The sequence below is a fragment of the Schistocerca americana genome, chromosome 2 (assembly GCF_021461395.2).
Source record: "Schistocerca americana isolate TAMUIC-IGC-003095 chromosome 2, iqSchAmer2.1, whole genome shotgun sequence".
Lineage (NCBI taxonomy): Eukaryota > Metazoa > Arthropoda > Insecta > Orthoptera > Acrididae > Schistocerca > Schistocerca americana.
Window position 1 is genome coordinate 352,278,223 of NC_060120.1, and position 22,861 is coordinate 352,301,083.

General features: G+C 43.0%; 1 protein-coding gene across 1 annotated transcript in view; it reads right to left on the minus strand.

Annotated features, from left to right (window-relative positions):
* The window catches only part of LOC124594008 (ATP-binding cassette sub-family C member 4-like), a 181,029-nt gene that overhangs the window by 113,629 nt on the left and 44,539 nt on the right, over positions 1–22,861 (minus strand). The window contains exons 7-9 of the mRNA XM_047132360.1: positions 22,086–22,224; positions 21,894–22,004; positions 843–1,025 (exon numbers count right to left, since the gene is read on the minus strand). Of these exons, the coding sequence (XP_046988316.1) occupies positions 843–1,025; positions 21,894–22,004; positions 22,086–22,224 (433 nt within the window). The remainder of the gene's footprint in view (positions 1–842; positions 1,026–21,893; positions 22,005–22,085; positions 22,225–22,861) is intronic.

Below are 22,861 nucleotides of genomic sequence, written 5' to 3' on the forward strand. Positions count from 1 at the left end.
TACGCCAGTATGACAATGACGAGTACACGCTTCCAATGTGCGTTTACCGCGATGTCGCCAAACACGGATGCGACTATCATGATACTGTAAACAGAACCTGAATTCATCCGAAAAAATGACGTTTTGCGATTCGTAAACCCAAGTTCGTCCTTGAGTACACCATCGCACGCGCTGCTGTCTGTGATACAGCGTCAAGGGTAACCGCAGCCATGGTCTCTGAGTTGATAGTCCATGCTGCTGCAAACGTCGTCGAACTGTTCGTGCAGATGGTTGTTGTCTTGCAAAAGTCCCCATCTGTTGACTCAGGGATCGTACGTGGCTGCACGATCCGTTACAGCCAACCGGATAAGTTGCCTGTATCTCGACTGCTAGTGATACGAGGCCGTTGGGATCCAACATGGCGTTCCGTATTACCCTCCTGAACCCGCCGATTCCATATTCTGCTAACAGTCATTGTATCTCGACCGACGCGAGCAAATGTCGCGATACGATAAACCGCAATCTGGATAGGCTACAATCCGACCTTTATCAAAGTCGGAAACGCGATGGTACGTATTTCTTCTCTTTACACGAGGCATCACAACAACGTTTCACCAGGCAACGCCGGTCTACTGCTTTTTGTGTATGAGAAATCGGTTGAAATCTTTCCTCATGTCAGCACGTTGTAGGTATCGCCATCGGCGCCAACCTTGTGTAATTACTCTGAAAAGCTAATCATTTGCATATCACAGCATCTTCTTCCTGTCGGTTAAATTTCGCGTCTGTAGCACGTCATCTTCGTGGTGTAGCAATTTCAATGGCCAGTAGCGCCTCCAAAATAAAAAGAATCCGATGTTCATTACCTTTCCACACCCAACAGGTCCCACAATTGCACATAGCGTGCCGGGTAAGACATTGAGGTTTATGGAAGAAAGAGATGGGCTGGCGCCGTCCCACGTGGCTGACGCGTCCTGTGAGGACACCTCTCCTTTAGCGGCTCCTCCGCTCCTGTCCTCTACAGTCGCCTCCGGCTTCACAAGGAACTCCTGTAGACAAAAAGGAAACGCAAAGGTTTTCATATAACTTTAAAAAGGGAAGGTGCTACTGTACTAGAAATTGGAGTGTAATTGGAGGAAAGGAAAATGGAAAAGAAAAAAACTTAGCAGTCACTGCAGAACCACATAAAAATTTTCGCACAAACATGTGAGGAAACATTGGCCCTAGGGGCACGATGGGCAACGTATTATTTCCTTAAACTGCCGTCAGAATACGCCACCACAAGGAGCTTGATCGGAACAATACCGTTATTTAGGAGTACAAAAATGGGTCAGTGCCTTTAGGTTTGTAGAACAAGGAAGGTCATGCGTTTTATAATTTCTTGTTGGTGAAAGTACATTTAGCTTACTCAAGATTTTCTTGTGTCAGTGCGCTTACTAAGCAAGTAACTACAACGATTACAGTCTATAGATTTAGTATTATTTTGAGACTAAATCTTTAAAACGTTTCCGTCAACGATCTAAAATAATTCCAATATGGCAATGGGGCTCAATGGCCCACTTAAATAAGGGTAGGCCGGCCCACAGGACTAAACTGCCCCACGATATCCTTTACAAAAGTCCTTTCTAGTAGAAACGTGGGGACTGCATTAGAGAAAAATACTTTTTGTAGGCTCTTAACCTGCTACCGCATGCATGTATTGCCTTATGATTGACCTCTTTCCTTTCATAGAAAAATGGTTCTTTTATAAGGACGAAGATGGTCTAAAAGAGCTACAAAGCCGGCAACGAGATGAACCGTGTAGTAGTGATGATGGTCCTTGAGAGTTGTGCAGTGAAGTAGAAGACAGTGTCGAAATTCATGATGTCGAAATTTATTATGTCCTCCCTGAGGATGAAACCTCAAACCAAAAACGTTTTCCACCAGCTCAGCCTTCCTCATCCTCTGACGATGAATGTAGAACTTTCGATTTGGGGAAAGACTAAACAACTATTTAGACAACACGACTCTACCGTCCCAAGAGACGTTAAAATTGCTGTCACCGAGATGGACTTATTTTCAGTTTATAATAAACGCAATGGTTGAGGTATTGTCCGTTACACTAACGAAGAAATAACCCAAATGGCATCTACATACGAACCTTGTCAGTCATTCACGGGGCTCACGAATGCAATTGAACTGAAGGCTATGACGGGTCTCTTGTTCTTCTCAGGAGTGCTGAAAGATTCAAAGCCAAGTCATGATGACATGTATAGTGGGAGGATTGGCGCCGAAGTATTTCGTTGTGTGATGTCAGAGATAAGACTGAAATTTTTGTTGCGAGGGTTGAGATATGACTCAAAAGCCAACCGTGAAGAAAGTTGTGAAGAAAGAAAACAAAAGGATAAATTCGCTCCTTTCGGAGAATTGTGGAAAACCCGACAAATACGTTTTAAAACTTGTATCTAGTTGTGACGTAAGGGCGTTTTATTTCTACGGTGGGATCTCGTGCACTGGAGAAGGCATCGTAGAACAAAAGGAAGATTCATTAGTGCCAAACCAATACGTACTGAATCTAACGGAAAAGTTGAAAGACAGTCATCGCAATATCACCGTCGGTAACAGGTTCTACTCATAGGAATTAGTAGAACAGCTGCAAAGAAAGAAACTAACTGGTAGGAACCCTCCGGAAAAATAAGAAAGAGATTCCATCTTCCTTCATCTCGACGAAGGAGATACCACCGAGCAGTTCAAGGCCCCTGTTTCAGTCTGACAAGATGATGGCTGCTTTCAATGAGAAACCGAAATAAATATGATATTTCGTCTACCATTCATGATGAAGGCGAGGTAAGTCCAGTATCTGGAGAACCGGAAATTGACGGATTTCACAACGTGTCAAAAGGGGTGTAGATGTGTATGACAAACTTTGCCACAATTACTCAACGAAAAGAACAACAAGAAGAACTTTGTACTGGTCTTTTTAGCTCTTGTTTCTGGCTGGACTTCCCACTTGTCTATTTTGCTTCTGTAGATGTTACGGTCTGGAGTGTCCTGAATGGTGAGTTGAGCATCAATAAGGTCTCTTCGTACTTGTTCGGCCCATATCATACCTTTAAGGTTTTCAGTGGCTGTGAATATCTGGCACGTGAGTCTATACTTACGGAGTCTGTGTATGTGTCCATAGAATTTTAGGCGTTTTTTCCTAATGTCAGCAGCAATATTTGAAATTTCCTCTGTAGTTTTGTTGTTTTGTAGTCTATATCCAACTTCAGGGTTTCGAGGTCCAAGGATTTTCCAAATGATCTTTCGTTCTTCTTTTTGTAGATTTTGTAATAGCATCTTGTTATGGACTAACAAGGTTTTCTGCTGCGTATAGCACCTCGGGTTTATTGACAGTGCTGTAATGCCTGATTTATGCATGCATGGACATGCACTTTTTTGTTGTAATGTTGGTGTGTTCGACCGTAGGCTCTCTTTAGTTTCTGTGGTCGCGTTTCTTGAGACTTTTTTTCTAGTCCAGTGGGTTCCAAAATTTCCCCCAGGTGCCGGCGCTTCACTCCACAACCACGCTGCTGCTACGGTCGCAGGTTCGAACCCTGCCTCGGGCATGGATGTGTGTGATGTCCTTAGGTTACTTAGATTTAAGTAGTTCTAAGTCTAAGGGACTGATGACATCAGATGTTAAGTTCCATAGCGCTCAGAGCCATTTGAACCATTTTGGTTTATTTATTTATCTATTTTTTCAATGAAGCTACTAGGGGCCAAATGTTTTATACGTTGCAGTGTGACAGTGCTGGTAGCAATTAATTTTGTAGACGGGTACGAATATTTTCTGTAGTATGTTTAAAATAATATTTGTATAACCAGAAGAATACGATTATGTTGTTGTTTTACGTTACTGATTTGTTTATTTCTCCTAAGCATGCCACCATCCTCCCACAGCAACGTTCACGCAGTGCAGCGGAGTGAGGTCCGCGAAGACCCCACTGTGTCTCATGTGTACTGTCCCCCCAATGTACCATCGGAGGGTTAACATTAATAGGTCTGACATAGTCGACGACTAGATCATGCCCAATGTTATTTTTATGTAAGCAAATTGTGTGTTTCGCTGATTTTAAAACTGTAACATCCATGGGTTTCTTTTGCTCCCTTCCTTCCAAAACTCGTAACTTACTTTAAGAATTCAACTAAAACGATTGTTACATAAAATTGAAATTATTAATTATGGGATATTGAGTAGATATTTTTTCAAGTATAAAATCTCTGCTTATCTTCGAATGTGGTCCTTTTTTTACTCATTTTCATACTTCCGATTTGTTTTTGGAGTGGTTCGAAATTATAAAAAGGAAACTGAAAGAGGATGTGTTCCAAAAGCAAGTAAGAAATTAGAAATGAAGGAAAACAGTGTGAATGATCGGTTAGGGAAGTGAGCAAAGAGTTTAACAGCAACAGAAAAACTTTATAGGAGGTGCTGCAACAAATTAGAAGATTTAGAACCTTCTGAAACAGCAACCAAATCCTGGAATGGATATGGCTTCACAAAAAGGTTCCAGGTGGCATATATCTCTGATTTGTACTGCGTTATTTAATATTTTCACTATTTTGATAGCAACACCGAATATAATGGAAAAACTAAGCTCGCTAATAATTTCCCGAAAGCTTTATTTAGTCAAGGATTATTTAAATATATAAATAAGACAAAATAATTTTTCCAGGTATTTGAACCTAAACAGCAAAACATGTTTGAAGAGTGACTTAGTAAAGCTATGGCATTCCAGCAAAAGAAGTTACTCAAATCGCTTACAGCTTTGCAGTTGTCTTTCAATGTAAAATCCTACAATCTTGGCCAAATTTGATATGGCGGGACCTGGATGATATCAGGATTTCTGAAACAACAGGCGACATTCTTCATTCAAATTCCTTAGGCAACGCTAGTTTGTCACGCTGTACTATCTTCAAGAAGCCAACACAGACCTCTTTTGACATACTGAACAATGTATTGCTAAGACTGAAACTGACCTCTGGAGACATCTGGAATATAGATGAAACTGCACTCATCACAGTCTAGGAGTCTGACAAAAAGTCACTCGAAGGGGATTACGTCACAAAGAGCGGGTAACATCTGCTGAGAAAGGAAGACTTATGACTATGTCTTTAGCTGTTAGTGCAGTAAGCAATAATACGCTTCCATTTTTGATATTCCATAGTGTTAAGTTCAAGTCTCCTTTTATCAGAGACGGTTCTGTTGTGACGAAAGGTATTGCCTATACCTTTCAGGGTGAATGACGGAATGTAGCTTCTTGAAGTAAATGCATCGTTTTGTGTGACATGTTCCGTGTTGCAAAGATTAGATTAGATTAGATTAAATTATACCATCCTTGCACGGTACTAATTGACAACCATATTTCCCATTCAACCGTTGAAGTCTATCTTTTCTTAAGGAAAATGTTGTCACTCTTTAATCTTTTCCTGTTCACTGTAACAATAAACTACAGGCCTTGGATAGAAGTATTTACGACCCCTTTAAAAAGTTTGTAAACTCAATGTGCGATGCACTGGTGACAGCAAACAAATAACCATTGAGAATATACGACCTCCCAGGCAATGTGGAAACTGCCCTTCCAAACAGAATTACGCCCAGAATTATACGGGTTGGATTCAAAGTAGCAGGCAATTCCCCCATGAACAGGGACATTTCTACCGATAATGACTTTCTGCCTATACTGTTGATTGTGGGTTAATTGCTGAAACCGGGCCTTTAAATGCTCGAGAGCACAATTTTAGGCATATGCTGTCATTAAGAAGAGCTCTTAACTTAAACGTCGTATCAACTGACCAGTCTTGCTTCCCAACGCCTGAAGAAGAAAGGGCATTTGAAAAATCGCCTCAGGGGAAAAGACAACAAACAAACAAAAAATAAATTCAGCAATACTGACAGCCACACCAGTGGAAGATACGTTACAGTTCGAAAAATAAACCTCCACAGACCGACTTTAAAAAGAAATATGGATGTTCCGCGTAAAAATAATATTTTAACAACGTTAACACAATTTACGACTGTAGTTTCTGCCATAAAGCTGTAGAAAGTTATTAAGGTCGATGCGTTTGCAAGTATATAATCAATGCGATAACTAAATTAAATGATAAAATCATATCGGCCAACTTGTCCCAATACCTGGAGCAACTTAACTCGTTGGTGGAGTACGTTGGCCTAGGTGGTATTACTATACAAAATATTTTTTATGCGTAGAAAAACAGTGAGAAGCTTGATTGAAAAGGTGGAGATTCAAATACATAAATGTTTTCACAAAAAATATCAATAAAAACAAAAAATAAGATAGAAAAAATCAATAAAAATAAGTGGGCCAACCTGCCCTGGTCATTCACAAAGATAGCAAATATCGCCCGCTTATGCAGTGATGCTCTTCTCAGAAGTAACCAGTTCTGTCTGCTGGTGGAGAAATTTTTACTGCGGGTCTTTACATACTGCACATTTTCGCATGCGATTGTTTATCATGGGTTTATGGTTCAAATGGTTCAAATGGCTCTGAGCACTATGGGACTTAACATCTTGGGTCATCAGTCCCCTGGAACTTAGAACTACTTAAACCTAACTAACCTAAGGACATCACACACATCCATGCCCGAGGCAGGATTCGAACCTGCGACCGTAGCAGTCGCGCGGTTCCGGTCTGAGCACCTAGAACCGCTAGACCACCGCGGCCGGCATGGATTTATGCCAAGTATGTATAGGTGTTAGTAAAAAAAATACTGCCGCACGTACATGTGAAGATGTCACTGAAGACAACCTTGCTGGCGGCGAGGCAAGGTGCCTGATAAACATTTGGGAAGGCTCGTCGTGCCCTAAGACTCGTAATCATCCAAGATGGCAACGGTGTATCTCCGTTGTGTCTAATGGAATGCTAGCGTTAAACTCTGTTTATAAAGATCCATTAAGCAAGGCATCTACCTTGGTTCTCTTTGAGAGAACATGGCAATGTGCTAGCATTCTTTCCTTCCATCCACTACAACACAATCACAACACTACTCTACACAAGCAATCATCACAGGCATCTGTACGAAACTGGTTCACAAATAACACTTCATAATCAGCTGGAGCAAAGTCCCAGCAAACCACGTCCACTACGTTACAGACCACGATGGTGTTTCAGGATTCCCGAATCTGTCCCAACAGTCACTTCCTAACATTACAGTTGTTGCTGTTGTTGTTTATTGCGTCTGACTGGATGTATGTTAACGCCCCCACACTAATAAATATGTATCTACAGAACATAAACAAATTAAAAATCTATAGTGTGATAAAGTACACCCATAGCACAAATAATAGAAATGATAAGACACAACGAAAATGCTTAAAATGAGCAAGTGATCATAAATATCCAGAGGTGACAAAAGTCATGGGATACCTCCTAATATAGCGTCGGATCTCCTTGTGACCAGATTGGTACAGCGAATCGACGTGGCATGGACTCAACAAGTCGTTGAAAAACCCATACAAAAATATTCTACCATGCTGCTTCTGTAGCTGTCCATAAGTGCGAAAGTGTTCCCAGTGCAGGATATTACGCTTCGTGTCGGGCGCTCTGGGGTGGCGAAATCATTCGCCCGAATTCTCCAGAATGTTCTTCAAACCAGTAGCGAACGATTGTGGCATGGGACATTGTCATCCACGATAAATTCATCGTTGTTTGGGAATATGAAGTCCATGAATGGCAGCAAATGATCTTCAAGTAGTCGAACATAATCGAGGACCCAGTCTACTTCATGTAAACACAGCCCATACCATTATGGAGCTACCACCAGCTTGCACAGTGCCTTCTTCACAACTTGGCTACATGGCTTTGTGGGATCTGCGACACAGTCGAATCCTCATCAGCTCTCACCAACTGAAATCTGAACTCATCTAACCAGGCTACGCTTCTCCAGTCCTCTAGGGTCTAACCGATATGGTCACGAGAGCAAGAGGGGTGCTGCAGGCGACGTCACGTTGTTAGTAAAGATACTTGCGTCGGTCATCCGCTGTCATCGACTATTAACGCCAAATTTCGCCGCACTGCCCTAACCGATACGTTCGTAGTACGTCCCACACTGATTTCTACTGGTATTTCAGCCAGTGTTGCTCGTCTGTTAGCACCGACAATCCACGCAAAACCCGAGGCCATCGGTCACTGCGTTGTCCAATTGAGAGGCAATGCCTGAAATTTGGTATTCTCGGCACATTCTTGACACTATGGATCTCGGAATACTGAGTTCCATAACGACTTTCGAAATGGAACGTCCAATGCGTCTAGCTCCAACTACCATTCCGCGTTCAGTGTCTGTTAATTCTGGTCGTGTGCCCACAGTCACGTCTGAAACCCTAACAAATGACAGCTCCGGCACTGCGCTGCTTCTCTGCATCTTGTTTACGCAATACTACCGCCATCTGTATGTGTGCATATAGCAATACCGTGACTTTTTGTCACCTCAGTGTGTAGCAACAAATATAAATAGCTATTAAATAGTAAATATGCAGTAGTCAACTGCTAGAATGAATAACAGTAACCAACAAAATGTTTCATCTCAGTACGTTACAACGGAGACAGGAAGTGAAATTTGATGAGGTGCACGATACTTTTAGCTCCAGTACCTCTAACTGAATGCAGGCCACCAACAGCATTGTAGGACTCTGTTACGGTAAAAGAACATGATGAATTCTTGCAGCACTTGGTATGCAGAGGAGATCTTTCTCGCTAGTAGGGATCTTAAGCGTTATGGAGAAGCACAACATCTATTTGCAAGTTTAATGCTCGTCATCTACTCTCAGAGGATGGATGCTGCTACGATACAGCCGAGCACTAAGTTTAACCGGAGACCCGTATCCTTGAAACCTAGGTACTCAGAAAGTGGCCCTGAGAATCCTCCTAAAATTTTATTGGATTATTTCATGTTCACGCTGTACATGTGAGGTGATTCACCACAGTGTTTATCTCAAACAAAGTATAACAGCTGGTTCTAGATGAAAATTTGGTAACGTTTGACTGAAGGATTAACGATACTCGTCTTGAATCAGTTATGTCACACAATTACCTAAGAGCTCCAGTGTGGAAGGAGATAGTTTGGTTCGCACGATACTTGAAAAGTCTATATGTCTACGCTTATACCCAAAGTCTTGATATCGTTTCCCTTCCAGGGTAGCACAGTGCTGACTGTTATACAGTTGTGTGATTTACGAATGAACGTCAGGAAAATATCTGAAATTTAGGTGGGAAGCTTAGAAAGAAAGATACTGCTTTTACTGAGAAAACCAACTGTTACACTTTAGGGTAAGGCCGACGACGTACCGCTCCCGTGTCGATTGTAGGGATGTCTTCGATAACCGACGTGTTACAGGACTGCAGCCGGCCGAAGTGGCCGTGCGGTTAAAGGCGCTGCAGTCTGGAACCGCAAGACCGCTACGGTCGCAGGTTCGAATCCTGCCTCGGGCATGGATGTTTGTGATGTCCCTAGGTTAGTTAGGTTTAACTAGTTCTAAGTTCTAGGGGACTAATGACCTCAGCAGTTGAGTCCCATAGTGCTCAGAGCCATTTGAACCATTTTTGAACAGAACTGCAAACCATTATTAATCTCCTCGCCCATCCTTCAAAGGAACAGAAAGGTTGTATGGTTCAGCTGAGAGAATATTCCTCAGTAATCTCTCTCGTGAACTTTAAAGTTTTAGGAACTATAGGAAACAGAAAAAGTAGAAAGAGTACTTTGTAAATCTCTGGTTTCATTTACGACCCTCTGACTAGTGAAACGACATGACAGTGATACATATAAATATATACGCGAGTCATTTAGAGTAATAAAATAATACTTCGCTAGAAATGTAAGTATTTATACACTATCAGATCAAAAGTATCCTGACACCCCTATTCAATGTGGAGTTGACCACTAGATGTTACGAGAGGTGGAGTCGTTGGTATAAAGGGAGGCAGGAAGTATTGAGATAAGCAGTAACAGATGTATGGGTGGGTGAGGAGATCTCAGTGACTTCTAACGTGGAGTAATCATCGGATGTTAATGGCTCTGAGCACTATGGGACGTAACTTCTGAGGTCATCAGTCCCCTAGAGCTTAGAAATACTTAAACATAACTAACCTAAGGACATTACACACATCCATGCCTGAGGCAGGATTCCACACTGTAGCGCCTAGAACCGCTCGGCCACTCCAGACGGCATCGGATGTTATCTGAGTAACAAATCCATCAGGAAAATTTCAGCCCTTCTAAAGGTGTCCAAGCCCAATATTGGTGATGAGATTGTGAAGTGAAAACGCGAAGGACCAACCACAGTTAAACCAAGATCGCACATCTCATGTACTGACGACATCGGTCGTCAAGCAGTGCGGATGGTGGTTGAAAAAAAAATCGCATACAAACATTGGAAGGAATCATTCGTCTTACGCCAGATACCGTTCTTTTTCGGTTACTTGCAGGGAAAGCAGGTTGAAGATCAGTTAAGCAGCATCATACGGGAACTAAGGATGGCCTACAGATTTCGGGGTATTCTCTTAACAACGGTGTTTCATATTGCTGTACACTCTATGATGGCAAACTGAAGATTTAACTTCCTTAGGAACTAATTCCAGCTGCAATAGAACAATTTCACCGATCCCTGCGTGGATGCATTTGAGGATTTAACAAAACCACCATAAAAAAGCATCTGAATTGGAGGATCTGGCACCATTCTCATATTTTCTTCTGTCTCAGTTCTTCAGTTGTAATTAGATGAGATGTTTCGATCGCTGTGGGTCATCTTCGAATATAAGAGAAAGGTTGCAGCACATTTCAGACAGCTTAGGGTTGGCCCAGATAATGAGGATGCTGAACAACGTACTCCTTAATTTAGTGGGTCCTTTCCACTCCAGATGCTCCTTTTCAAGAGTGGGGTTGGAAAGATTGGACCATGTGTGCACTCATATCGATTCTGATGGCTGGTTGAACGTCTCTGGTTTCGTTCCCTAGCGACGACCTTTCAGGCATCTCACTAGGGTCAGCCTTGTGGCCGGCCGCAGTGGTCGAGCGGTTCTAGGCACTGCAGTCTGGAACTGCGCGTCCGCTACGGTCGCAGGTTCGAATCCTGCCTCGGGCATGGATGTGTGTGATGTCCTTAGGTTAGTTAGGTTTAAGTAGTTCTAAGTTCTAGGGGACTGATGACCTGAGATGTTAAGTCCGATAGTACTCAGAGCCATTTGAACCTTTTTTTTTTTTTTTTTCCAGCCTTGTGGCGTGAAGGGATTTTAACGGCATGTACGGCTTTGTGAGGAATCTTGTATTATGGATTAAGAGAAACCAATGACGTAGCCGCATTCGGGCTTTGAAATAAATCCAAGGACGACAGGTGAAAATTTGCGGCGGACAGGGACTCGAACCGAGAGTTCCTGCTGAACGCAAGCGATCGCCTTGACCGCCTCTGCTTTCCTGGCACACTTTCCATCCGAGCCAAATTTTCATCCTGTCGTACGGAAGTAGTGTCGCTGACAATTCTCCTCCTGCTGGCATCCAGGTTCCCACAGGAGGTCGAACGTAGCGTACGTCCACACTAAAATTGTAATTTTAAGAGCTGTTGTCCTCACAGACATGAAGAGATACACGCGCATATATACAGGGTGTTCAAAGAACGTGTCGAATACTTTGATAGGTGTTAGTACTCGTGAATCCGGAAACGCATACGTTCCGAGATAAACACGTGTTTATAGGAAGGGCTGTGCGACGCCTGGTTGCGGATATTAGCGTAGCCGTTGCATTGGCGCTGTGTCAAACGTGTCGGCAGGATACTATGTCTTACTCACAGTAAGTCTGCAGTCAGTTGTGTAGTTCGAGTCGCGTTGTAGGCTGCGTTAGTTTTCGTCGTGTTTGTGTCCCTTATTGTTCAGTACTGTTAACCCTGGTACGTATCGTGGTCTTTTACCTTCTTCCAAACTGTGTTTACTGTTATCGCCGTGTTTTTACGTACAAATGGTGTAGCACATTTACATTTTCTCTCTTCCACCAGTTGTAAGCAATGGAAGGCCAAATAGCAGATATGATGTTCTTCCATGGTTTAGCAAATGTAGCTTGTGAGCCCGTGCCTTCTACGCTGAAAAATATCCACAGTGCAGAGTACCCTCTGATAAGCTATTCAGCAGACTTTTTCAGCATCTGAGGGACGCAGGTATTATTGCACCTCGGAAAGCCCTGCACAGTCCGCACACCTGGCGTGGAGGAGCGTATGCTCTGCTCGGTGGAAGAGACCTCTGGGACCAGTGGGCAGCGATTAGAAGCAGCAGACTTGTCTCACTCTTTTATGTGGGAGGCACTTCATGAACAGTTGCTCTACCCATTTCATCTACAACACGTTCAGGCCCTAAGGCCACAAGATCATCATGGCAGGCGTTGGTTCTGTCAACGGCTGCTGCAGAAGTTTGCCGCAGATTCACTGTTCACATCCAAGATTTTATTTACCGATGAGGCAGGGTTCACAACATACGATGTTGTGAATTTCCGTAACCAGTAGTTATGTATAGATGTAAATCCCCAACCAATTCAAGAAAAAGTGCATCAACATCGATTCTCAATCAGCGTATGGGCAGGCGTACTTGGCGACAGATTAATAATACCATACGTGCTACATTTACGTCTGCATCTACATGGTTACTCTGCAATTCACATTTAAGTGCCTGGCAGAGGGTTCATCCAACCATTTTCATACTACGTCTCTACCATTCCACTCTCGAATGGCGCCTGGCAAACTGGAACACCTAAATCTTTCCGTTAGAGCTCTGATTTCTCTTATTTTATTATGATGATCGTTTCTCCCTACGTGGGTGGGTGTCAAAAAAATATTTTCGCATTCGGAAGAGAACGTTGGTGATCGAAATTTCGTAAATAGATCTCGCAGCAAAGAAGACCGCCTTTGTTTCAGTGACTGCCAACCCAACTCGCGTATCATATCAGTGACACTCTCACCCCCATTGCGGGATAACACGAAACGAGCTGCACTTTTTTGCACTTGTTCGATGTCCTCCGTCAATCCTACCTGGTAAGGATCCCATACCGCGCAGCAATATTCCAGCAGAGGACGGAAAAGTGTAATGTAGGCTGTCTCTTTAGTGGGTTTGTCGCATCTTCTAAGTGTTCTGCCAACAAAGCGCAGTCTTTGTTTCGCCTTCCCCACAATATTATCTATGTGTTCTTTCCAATTTAAGTTGCTCGTATTTGTAATTTCTAGGTATTCAGTCGAATTGACAGCCCTTAGACTTGTGCGTATACCCAAAATTTATCGGATTTCTTTTACTACACATGTGGATGACCTCGCACATTTCTTTGTGTAGTGCCAATTGCCATTTTTCGCACCATACTGAAATTCTCTCTAGATCATTTGGTAATTGCAATTGATCGTCTGATGATTTTACTAGACGGTAAATTACAGCGTCATCTGCAAACAATCTAAGGGGGCTGCTCAGATTATCACCTAGATCCTTTATGTAAATCAGGAACAGCAGAGGGCCTATGACACTACCTTTCGGAATGCCAGATATCACTTCTGTTCTAGTCGATGATTTACCCTCTATCACTACGAACTGTGATATCTCTGAGAGGAGATCACGAATCCAGTCACACAACTGAGACGATACTCCATATGCACACAGTTTGATTAATAGTCCCTTGTGAGGAACGGTATCAAAAGCCTTCTGGAAATCTAGGAATATGGAATCGATCTGAGATCCATTGTCGACAACACTGATTACTTCATGGGAATAAAGAGCTAGCTGCGTTGCACAAGAACGATATTTTCTGAATCAGTGTTGGTTATGTATCAATAAGTCATTTTCTTAAAGGTGATTCATAAAGTTAGAGTACAGTATATGCTCCAAAATCCTACTGCAAATTGAGGTCTGTAATTCAATGGGTTACTCCTACTTCCTTTCGTGAATATTGGTGTGACCTGTGCTACTTTCCAGTCTTTAGGAATAGACCATTCGTCAAGTGAGCGGTTGCATATGATTGCTAAGAAAGGCGCTATTGCCGGCCGCTGATGGCCGAGCGGTTCTGGCGCTACAGTCTGGAACCGCGCGACCGCTACGGTCGCAGGTCCGAATCTTGCCTCGGGCATGGATGTGTGAGTTGTCCTTAGGTTAGTTAGGTTTAAGTAGTTCTAAGTTCTAGGGGACTTATGACCTCAGCAGTTGAGTCCCATAGTGCTCAGAGCCATTTGAACCATTTGAAAGGCGCTATTGTGTCTGCATACTCTGAAAGGAACCTGGTTGGTATATCATCTGGATCGGAAGACTTGCCTTTCTTAAATGATTTGTTTCGCAACACCTAAGATATCTGCATTTATGTCACTCTTGCTAACAGCTGTTCTGGTTTCGAAATCTGAAATATTTACTTCGTCTTCTCTCGTGAAGGAATTACGGAAAATTGTATTTAGTAACTCCGCTTTAGTGCCACCATTATTGGTAACGTTTCAATCTCTATCGCGCAGTGACGGTATTTACTATTTTTTTACATACGACCAGAATCTCTTTGGGTTTTCTACCATATTTTGAGACAATGTTTCATTGTGGAAGTTATTAAAGGCATCTCTCATTGACGTCCCCACAAAGATTAATTGGGGGGCACTATCTGGACTTTCTCAAAAAGTATTGCCTACCTTCCTGGAGGCCACGCCATTGCAGCAACAATACAAATGTGGCTTATGCATGATGGGCACCAGCATACTTTCGCCACAATGTGCTCGAACATCCGTCGCAGACATTTCAGGATCACTGGATTGGTCGGGTGGTGGATGGGGCGGAGGGGGGGGGGGGCACAACATGACCTGCTCTTTCCCCAGACTTCAATCCCCTAGACTTTTGGTTATGCGGATTCTTGAAGGTATTGGACAACGCCATGCCAGTCAACGATGTGTAGATACTACACGGTCCCGTCTTCAATGCGTGCCAGTAGGTACAACAACTACAGGGTATACTTCAAAAGGTGCTTCATTCCTTCCTCTGGAGGGCAATTGGGTGCATTGTCGTCATTCGTTATGCTGGACGGCAAAGGGTCGCACTGTCGTGAATGGATGCCACGGTGAACACTCCTGTAAGCACGTGTTTATCACAGAAAGTATGCATTTCCGGACGCATGTTATTGGAATTTTTTTTCTTGTTTCGATGAGTAATACCATCTCTCTAAGTATTCGACATTTTTTTGAACACCCTGAATAGACGTAGTGTCAGTTTTGTTGGATATGTTCGAAGAAACAGACGCCAGTCACATGTATAGGGTGTTCGGAAATTCCCTTTACAAACTTCTACGACTTGTAAAGAGAAGCGAGTACATAAAATTTTGAGTAGGAACCAATGTCCAGAAATGGACCGTTTCCGTTCTACGACGGTTTCAGTTCCGATGTGTAACGCGTCCTCGTCTGCTGAGAAAAAGACAAAAGCCTTAGAGTTGATTGTCCTGGTATGCAGCAGGGTATAAAGGTTGAGGTGCACTTCTATGGACTACTTCTTTTGTGGTCGTTTGCAAAGTTTAATTTACGAGACTCCTGTAGAGACAGCTGAAGATCTGCTGGCACGAGTTCTGGCTACTGCACCAGAAATTGAAGAGACACCAGGTGGAATGGAGAGTGTTTACCATAACACGCTTCGTAGGTACAGTGTCTGTAGCAGCGTTGGTGGTCGCCACATCGAGCCATTGTTGTAATGCATCAGTACTGTACGGTGCGTACTGTATTCTGGGTTATCTTTTGTTTTGGAATAACGTAAACATTTAATGTTTAAGCGTTAATACAAACAAATATGCTTAAGTGATAAATAGATGTTTAGTTATGTTTCCTTGCGAATTGTTACCTTATATCTGTATTGTGTCACGCGTAGTTCAATTCCTCGAGCAGATGTGGATGAGTTAAACATCTGAACTGAAAACGTGGTAGAACGGAAATGGTATGTTTCCGAACATGAGATACTGTTCAAAATATTCTGCACTCACTCCCCTCTACAAGTCTTAGAGGTTCGTAACAGGAGTATTGTTGTATACCTTTGAGTATTGTCTTGCTAGTTGTTCCGCATACTATGAGGGCTCACTCGCCGAGGGTGGAGGTATGGTCGCCATGTCGTTTTTAGCGGCTGTTTAGCATGGAGAGTCTACCGACATCATTTGGAGAATTATTGCTTCTCTATGTCTTTGCGAATGCGGGTTGTGTGTTCCGAGTCGGCCAGTTCTCATTTCTGCTGCTTTGGTTGACTGACGTGGTCCTGCCAGCATTACTTGTGCCTCCGGGATCCGGCATGGAAATTGTGGTGTCACCGCCAGACACCACACTTGCTAGGTGGTAGCTTTAAATCGGCCGCGGTCCATTAGTACATGTCGGACCCGCGTGTCGCCACTGTGTGATCGCAGACCGAGCGCCACCACAAGGCAGGTCTCGAGATACGGACTAGCACTCGCCCCAGTTGTACGGACGACATTGCTAGCGACTACACTGACGAAGCATCGCTCATTAGACGAGCAGATAGAATAGCCTTCAGCTAAGTCCATGGCTACGACCTGGCAAGGCGCCATTAGCCTTACATAGCAATTGATAATTATCGTCTAAAGAATGTCTCATCAAGAACGCTGTATACAAATGGTGGATTAAAGTTAAGTATTCCAGCAGCTACGTACTTTTCTTTATAGCATTTATGAAGTATCCTGTTTCAGACCATCAAGTCCGCCTGCTTGCTTAATGGCCGCCTCCCTTAAATAATGTGCGTAGTGTTGGCAATCTCTCAACACTACAGAAATAAATGATGAGCATCTCTTTTTCGTGTGATTTAGTGTTGGATGCGTTTTTCGGAATCCCCTGTTCTTTGCTGAGCCCTGGTAACAGAAACTTGAGTTGACGCCTATAGCGTGTGTAGCTCTCACTAGCGACCCTTATTTGGCCTAGGTTTTCAAAATGGATCAGCATCCACGGTGCTTGAAATATGCCCGAGTTATTTTGAAACACTTTTAAAGTGGATCAAAACGTGGCCGGTTGTAGTTCCACTATTACTTGACTAAATACATAGACTATTTCCTTAAAATCCGCAGTTTACCTGTTCTGAATGTTCAGAGGTTAAAACTTTGTGCTATCTTTTGAACACGCTACTGTCACATTAATGTGACCATCGACTATCTTCGACGTCAACGTGGAATAACCACTCACAGATGGTTGTGACAGTACTTGGTGTGGAGGTTCTATTAAAATGCGTCTGGGGGAAGCGGAAGAAATGTGCTTTCGTTATCTTCATCCGGAAACAGATTGATTTATCTGACGCCCAAAGGGGCACGACGATTGTGTTTTGGGCCAAGGTTGGAAGGATTTCCGAAACGCGTAAGCTTGTAAACCGTTCGTGTACCGCCTTGGTTAAAACAAACGCTATCAAAAACCGGCGCCGAGGCAGTTGTGGCGTACCTTGGGCCACCGACAGGGAAGAGCAACTGCTGCAGAAATGTGTCCTCGGAGTCTTTCGTGACGGCATACATGAATAAAACGTTCTCGGTTCTCAAGCCGCATCAATTCAAATAAAATCCTCGAGCTTTCGATGACCACCTCCGCCATCGTCGTCAGGAGTTCACTGACTGCTACGGTTTCCCGCTTATATAGGCATGATGACATCATCAGCAGCCAATCAGATGGACCCAATGTGGCTCTCGCGCGTAAGCCGACCCGGGCAGCTAATAGAGTATTGCCCGTGGCAGCATCAGCGAGGCCAGGAGGCGCCAGGGGCAGACGCCACGTTAAAAATTGCCGCTCCCTCGTCGCGCATCTGTATTTGCTTTCTTTCGAGGTCCAACGCCAGCCCCCATGCCCTGCTGAGTCTGTACCCCCGGTCTCTATTGAAATTGCAGAGCTGCATGTGGGCGAATAGACGTGCAACTGTTGAATAACTGACTGCCCGGATAAACCAAGAAGCTACCAATAGAGTCTTCTCAACAACAGTTCAGCGAACGTTACTGCGTATGGGTCTCCTTAGCAGGCGCCCTGTTCATGCATCCACGCTGACTTCTGTTTAGGAATTTGCACATTAATACGATAACTGGACGTCCACTGAATGGTGACAGATAGCTTTTCAGATGAATAACGTTACATGCTCCATCGAAGGCAGATCGTCTGGAAGCAGACATTGTGACAGCTGTCGTTGGAAGGGTACAAGCTGGAAGAGGAGCATTATAGTCTGGGGAATGTTTGCGTGGCATTTCATAAGTGATCTTCTCATTGTAGAAAACAAAATGGATCGGCACAAGAATGCACCTATCTTCGAGACCGTGCCCATCCTTACATACAGTTTGTTATTCCTTGCCACGATGCGTCTACCAGCAGACAATGCACCGTGTCTCACAGCTCACAGTGTACGTGCGTTGTTCGAAGGGCACCAGGATGAAGATACTGGACCCCACTGGCCTCCAAACTCCCAGGATTTAAACCCAACCGTGAATCTGTGGGACCACCACGATCGGACAATTCGCGCCATGGATTGTCAACCGAAAATCCTGTCGCAGCTGCCCGCGGCATTGGATTCAACATGCCTTCACATCCCTTGCGGTAACTTCCAGAACCTCACTGACTCCCTTCGTGCACGTATCGCAGTCGTCCGCAGTGCAAACGATGGTTGCTCAGACTTTCGACAGGTGGTCACATTAATGTGATGGGACAGTGTATTTAAAGCACCCACGTGTTGATTCCTTAGAGTTATATCTACATATCATTATGAATGATCAAGTATTTAAACTGTTAAGAAAAATATACTTTAAATTGCCTCTTTACTTCTGTGGGCTAAAGAGCAAAGTTTGTCTTCAGAATGAGATTTTCACTCTGCAGCGGATTGTGCGCTGATATGAAATTTACTGGCAGATTAAAACTGTGTGCCCGACCGAGACTCGAACTCGGTACCTTTGCCTTGCGCAGGCAAGTGCTCTACCATATGAGCTACCGAAGCACGACTCACGGCCGGTCCTCACGGCTTTACTTCTGCCAGTATCTCGTCTCCTACCTTCCAAACTTTACAGAAGCTCTCCTGCGAACCATGCAGAACTAGCACTCCTGAAAGAAAGGATATTGCGGAGACATGGCTTACCCACAGCCTGGGGGATGTTTCCAGAATGAGATTTTCACTCTGCAGCGGAGTGTGCGCTGATATGAAACTTCCTGGCAGATTAATATCCTTTCTTTCAGGAGTGCTAGTTCTGCATGGTTCGCAGGAGAGCTTCTGTAAAGTTTGGAAGGTAGGAGACGAGATACTGGCAGAAGTAAAGCTGTGAGGACCGGGCGTGAGTCGTGCTTCGGTAGCTCAGATGGTAGAGCACTTGCCCGCGAAAGGCAAAGGTCCCGAGTTCGAGTCTCGGTCGGGCACACAGTTTTAATCTCTCAGGAAATTTCAAAGTTTGTCTCGTTTTGAGAGCAAGCACCAACATCCTATCTAGAATTTATACCCGTTACATGATTCTGAAGTGTATCCCACATATGTTTTAGTGACTGAGCTGAGCCAAACAATTGTTCGGTGCTTGACGTGAGCTGAAGTCGGTATAACCTTACCTTGGCTAATTTATCAAATTTCAGCACCGTACTAACTATGCTGTCAATCTGTCAATTCTAGCGTTCCTTTTTGCTTTGTGGTAATTTGATCATTTAAAAATTTTCGTAGCTTGATAACTTCAGTTGTTTTAGGGAATTTAAAAGACTGTGTGAGTTAAATATTTATGGAATATTAAAGAATTTGTGTTTAAATTTCAATGGTGGTTATTCTTATGTCTGGATTAAAAGTTCCTAGAGATTTGTTTTGAAATTGTAAGTATCTCTCACTGTGGTTCTTTTTTGGATTATATTTTGAACGCATATTTTCAACATTTATGACATTATAGTATTACCCAAAATAATTTTTTTCTGCATCATTGTTAATAACCTTGAAGGCTTCTGGGGCAAGTTCTTAAATGTTTCCTAGCTTGGAGAAACTATATTAGTTATAACTTGAGAATAAAAAATGATAATAATGAAAGTATAATGTATTCCAGTCTTGTACGCTCATCACTATAGTACTCCCAGACCCCCGCATGTAACGAAGTTCACTGTTAACGAATAAATGGACAGAAAACTATTAGTATTTCCTTTCGATCTTAAGAAATACAGAGACTTGGAAAACTGACTATTACTGACGTGGGACAGCACTAATATAAGCTATCTGCTACCTTTAACGAAAGTTCAGGCAAGTATTTTTTTAAAAGTACAGCAACAGCCTAAGGTGTTCGCTTTTAAGAGCTCTAATAGTAATACTTATTGCATGTTTCAATTTTGAAATACCGTTTGTACACTTTGATACAAAAACAGTGTATTGACACAACTGATCATAATGTCCTTGAACCCAGCCATACTTATATGGAATGTGACAAAGATTTTGGTCTCTCTGAAAAAGCAAATAAACGCTTCAAATATGTGTTTGCTTCCCAAGACAGCATGGAAGCAGTGAAGCAGGTCATCAGAAAGGGCGTCGTTGTGGAAATGAAAACAGAAAACTTTCCTTCGATTGAAACCGTGGATGCCACAGCAGAGGATAAAGTTTCTAAAGAAATGGAAGCAAACAAAATACAATGGAGGAATACCAGGTGCATCTTAATAAGCAAAGAAAACCTTTTAATAATGCAGTTCCAGTATTTATTTAACCACGATCTTCGATTTATACCGTAGAAGCGGAGTTTAGGGGGCCTAATACAGGCCCGCCATCAATATTTCTTCTGAAACTTTTGCATCAAGACAAGTTTGAAATAAAATTTGAGAAATAGGAAAATCTTGAGGAGATGAAGAACTACATCCCCCGCCTTTATCATGTGTTCTGTAAGAATATATACGATTCCCAAACAGCTTTTACCATGAGTATATGAAGAGGGAACGGAGAAAGAAGAGGACGTGGTCAAAGAAGGGGACGAGGAACACTGAAAAAAGTACAATACGAGTACAATGGTATTATGAGTGTTGTTCAGGAAAGATATTCTCCAGGAAATACTATAGAAGGAAATGGTTATGATTCTGTAGACACAGACTGTGAGGGGTTTATAGGAAGTGGCCACGAATAATCTGTCATCTGTGTTGGAACCACACCAATATATTTCCATTTCGGTATTTTAATTTTATTTGATATTTGCCTATTGTTTTTCAGCTGGTTATATTTATTTCACTTTACCTACTCACATATCCTGTTTTATAATTAACATCTATTGTACTGTACATATATATATATCAAGTGTATCGTACCAAAATATCTTCAAAATACAGCACAGTAATTAAAATGCTTTTCTCTTGTGCCTCTTTTTCTCTAAAAAGCTTTAAGACGCAAGGAGTACAAGTACTTTTAATGCATCATGAAAAGCAATGCAGGGGCACGACGATCTCTAACCATACCTACAACGATATACGTACCAACTGACCATTGGCAAAAAAATCTGATGTTTCGATAGTAGCTCATGTAATTTATAAACACACATTTAACTCTGGCAGTCATTTACTCAGTTTGCTTCACCAAGCCCTTGTACAACCTGCACTATCAGCCCATCTATTACGAATAACACATGAGATATAATTGTATAGGCCTTCGTGGCCAGACTCAAAAGATGAACGTTTTCTGAGTACGGTACCGCGTCACCATCACTGTACTGGAGAAACCAACGTTTCGGCTACAGTTACAGTGGCCTCCTTCTGGTTGGACTGGTATCGTAGACGCAGAAGAAAGCCACTGCAGCCATAGCCGAAAGGTTGGTTTCTCCAGTACAGTTTTTATCATTATGACGCGTACCGTAGTCAGAAAACTTCTATGTCAATACATGAGATATGTCCCAATATGGCAATGGATATGCCACATGCATCATGATCTCGGTTTGTGACGACAAATGCCAGAATTTATTCTTACTTGTATGCGCTGCACTGAGATTCTAGCTTCTTGTATAGCCGCTATGCCCATCGGGAACATGATTGCCAGTGCTCCGTTAAGGACGTTGTAGTACTGAGCCATTGAGAATATCTGCAACACAGCAGACAAAGGATGTAGTCATGTGAAATGCAGGTGTCGAACAGAAATGGGAAAAAATGCAAATGTACTGACCTGATCAGGACCGGCGATGCGACCCATTAGGAAGTAGGCGACGAGTGTGACCAGCAGCGAAGACCTCTCGATGAAGACGGCAGACGCCAGCAGGAAACTCCGCAAGTAGGCTGCGTGCAGCAGCTTGTGGATTTCGGATCTGGTGTGGCACACGGAATGATACTACTTCATTAAAAGTGAAACACGAAATGTAAAAGAACGGAACAGTTACAAAGGTGATAGGAAAATTTAATGTCATGTGCTGATTGCTCTGAAGAATTTTGTGTACCCCGGTTTAAGAATTTAACCCGTTTGGGCCTAAACATGGGAACCCAAGATTTAGGAGCAGAGAAATTCTCTGTAAGCAGTGCAGCCGGGTGGAGGAAGTTGTATGGTTGCAGATTTACTGCTGCCAAGAAGAATCGCTGTTCGCGCTTGGGACGCGTACGCGGTTGCCATCTAAAGCCTAGTTTACACGACGACACTAGGTTGCAGGCAACTGCGCTACCAGCAACTGCGCATGCGCGCCGCGAGTTTGCGCAACTCGTCGGTGAAACTAAACAGTTTCGGCGTGTTCCAACTTTGGCGACACTAGTTGCATGAGTTTTGAGGTTATGTGTGTTCGTATAATGTAGAAAAACTGAAATATGAAGTGGGGAACGGAGAATAATTTTCACCTTTTGTATGTATATGCATTGCATAGGTGTTTGTGGGATTTCAGTGATGCTGATTACAAAAATGAGCAACATATTGCTGCTCCTGAGACCGCCATGTGCGATCATAACATAGATAGTTTG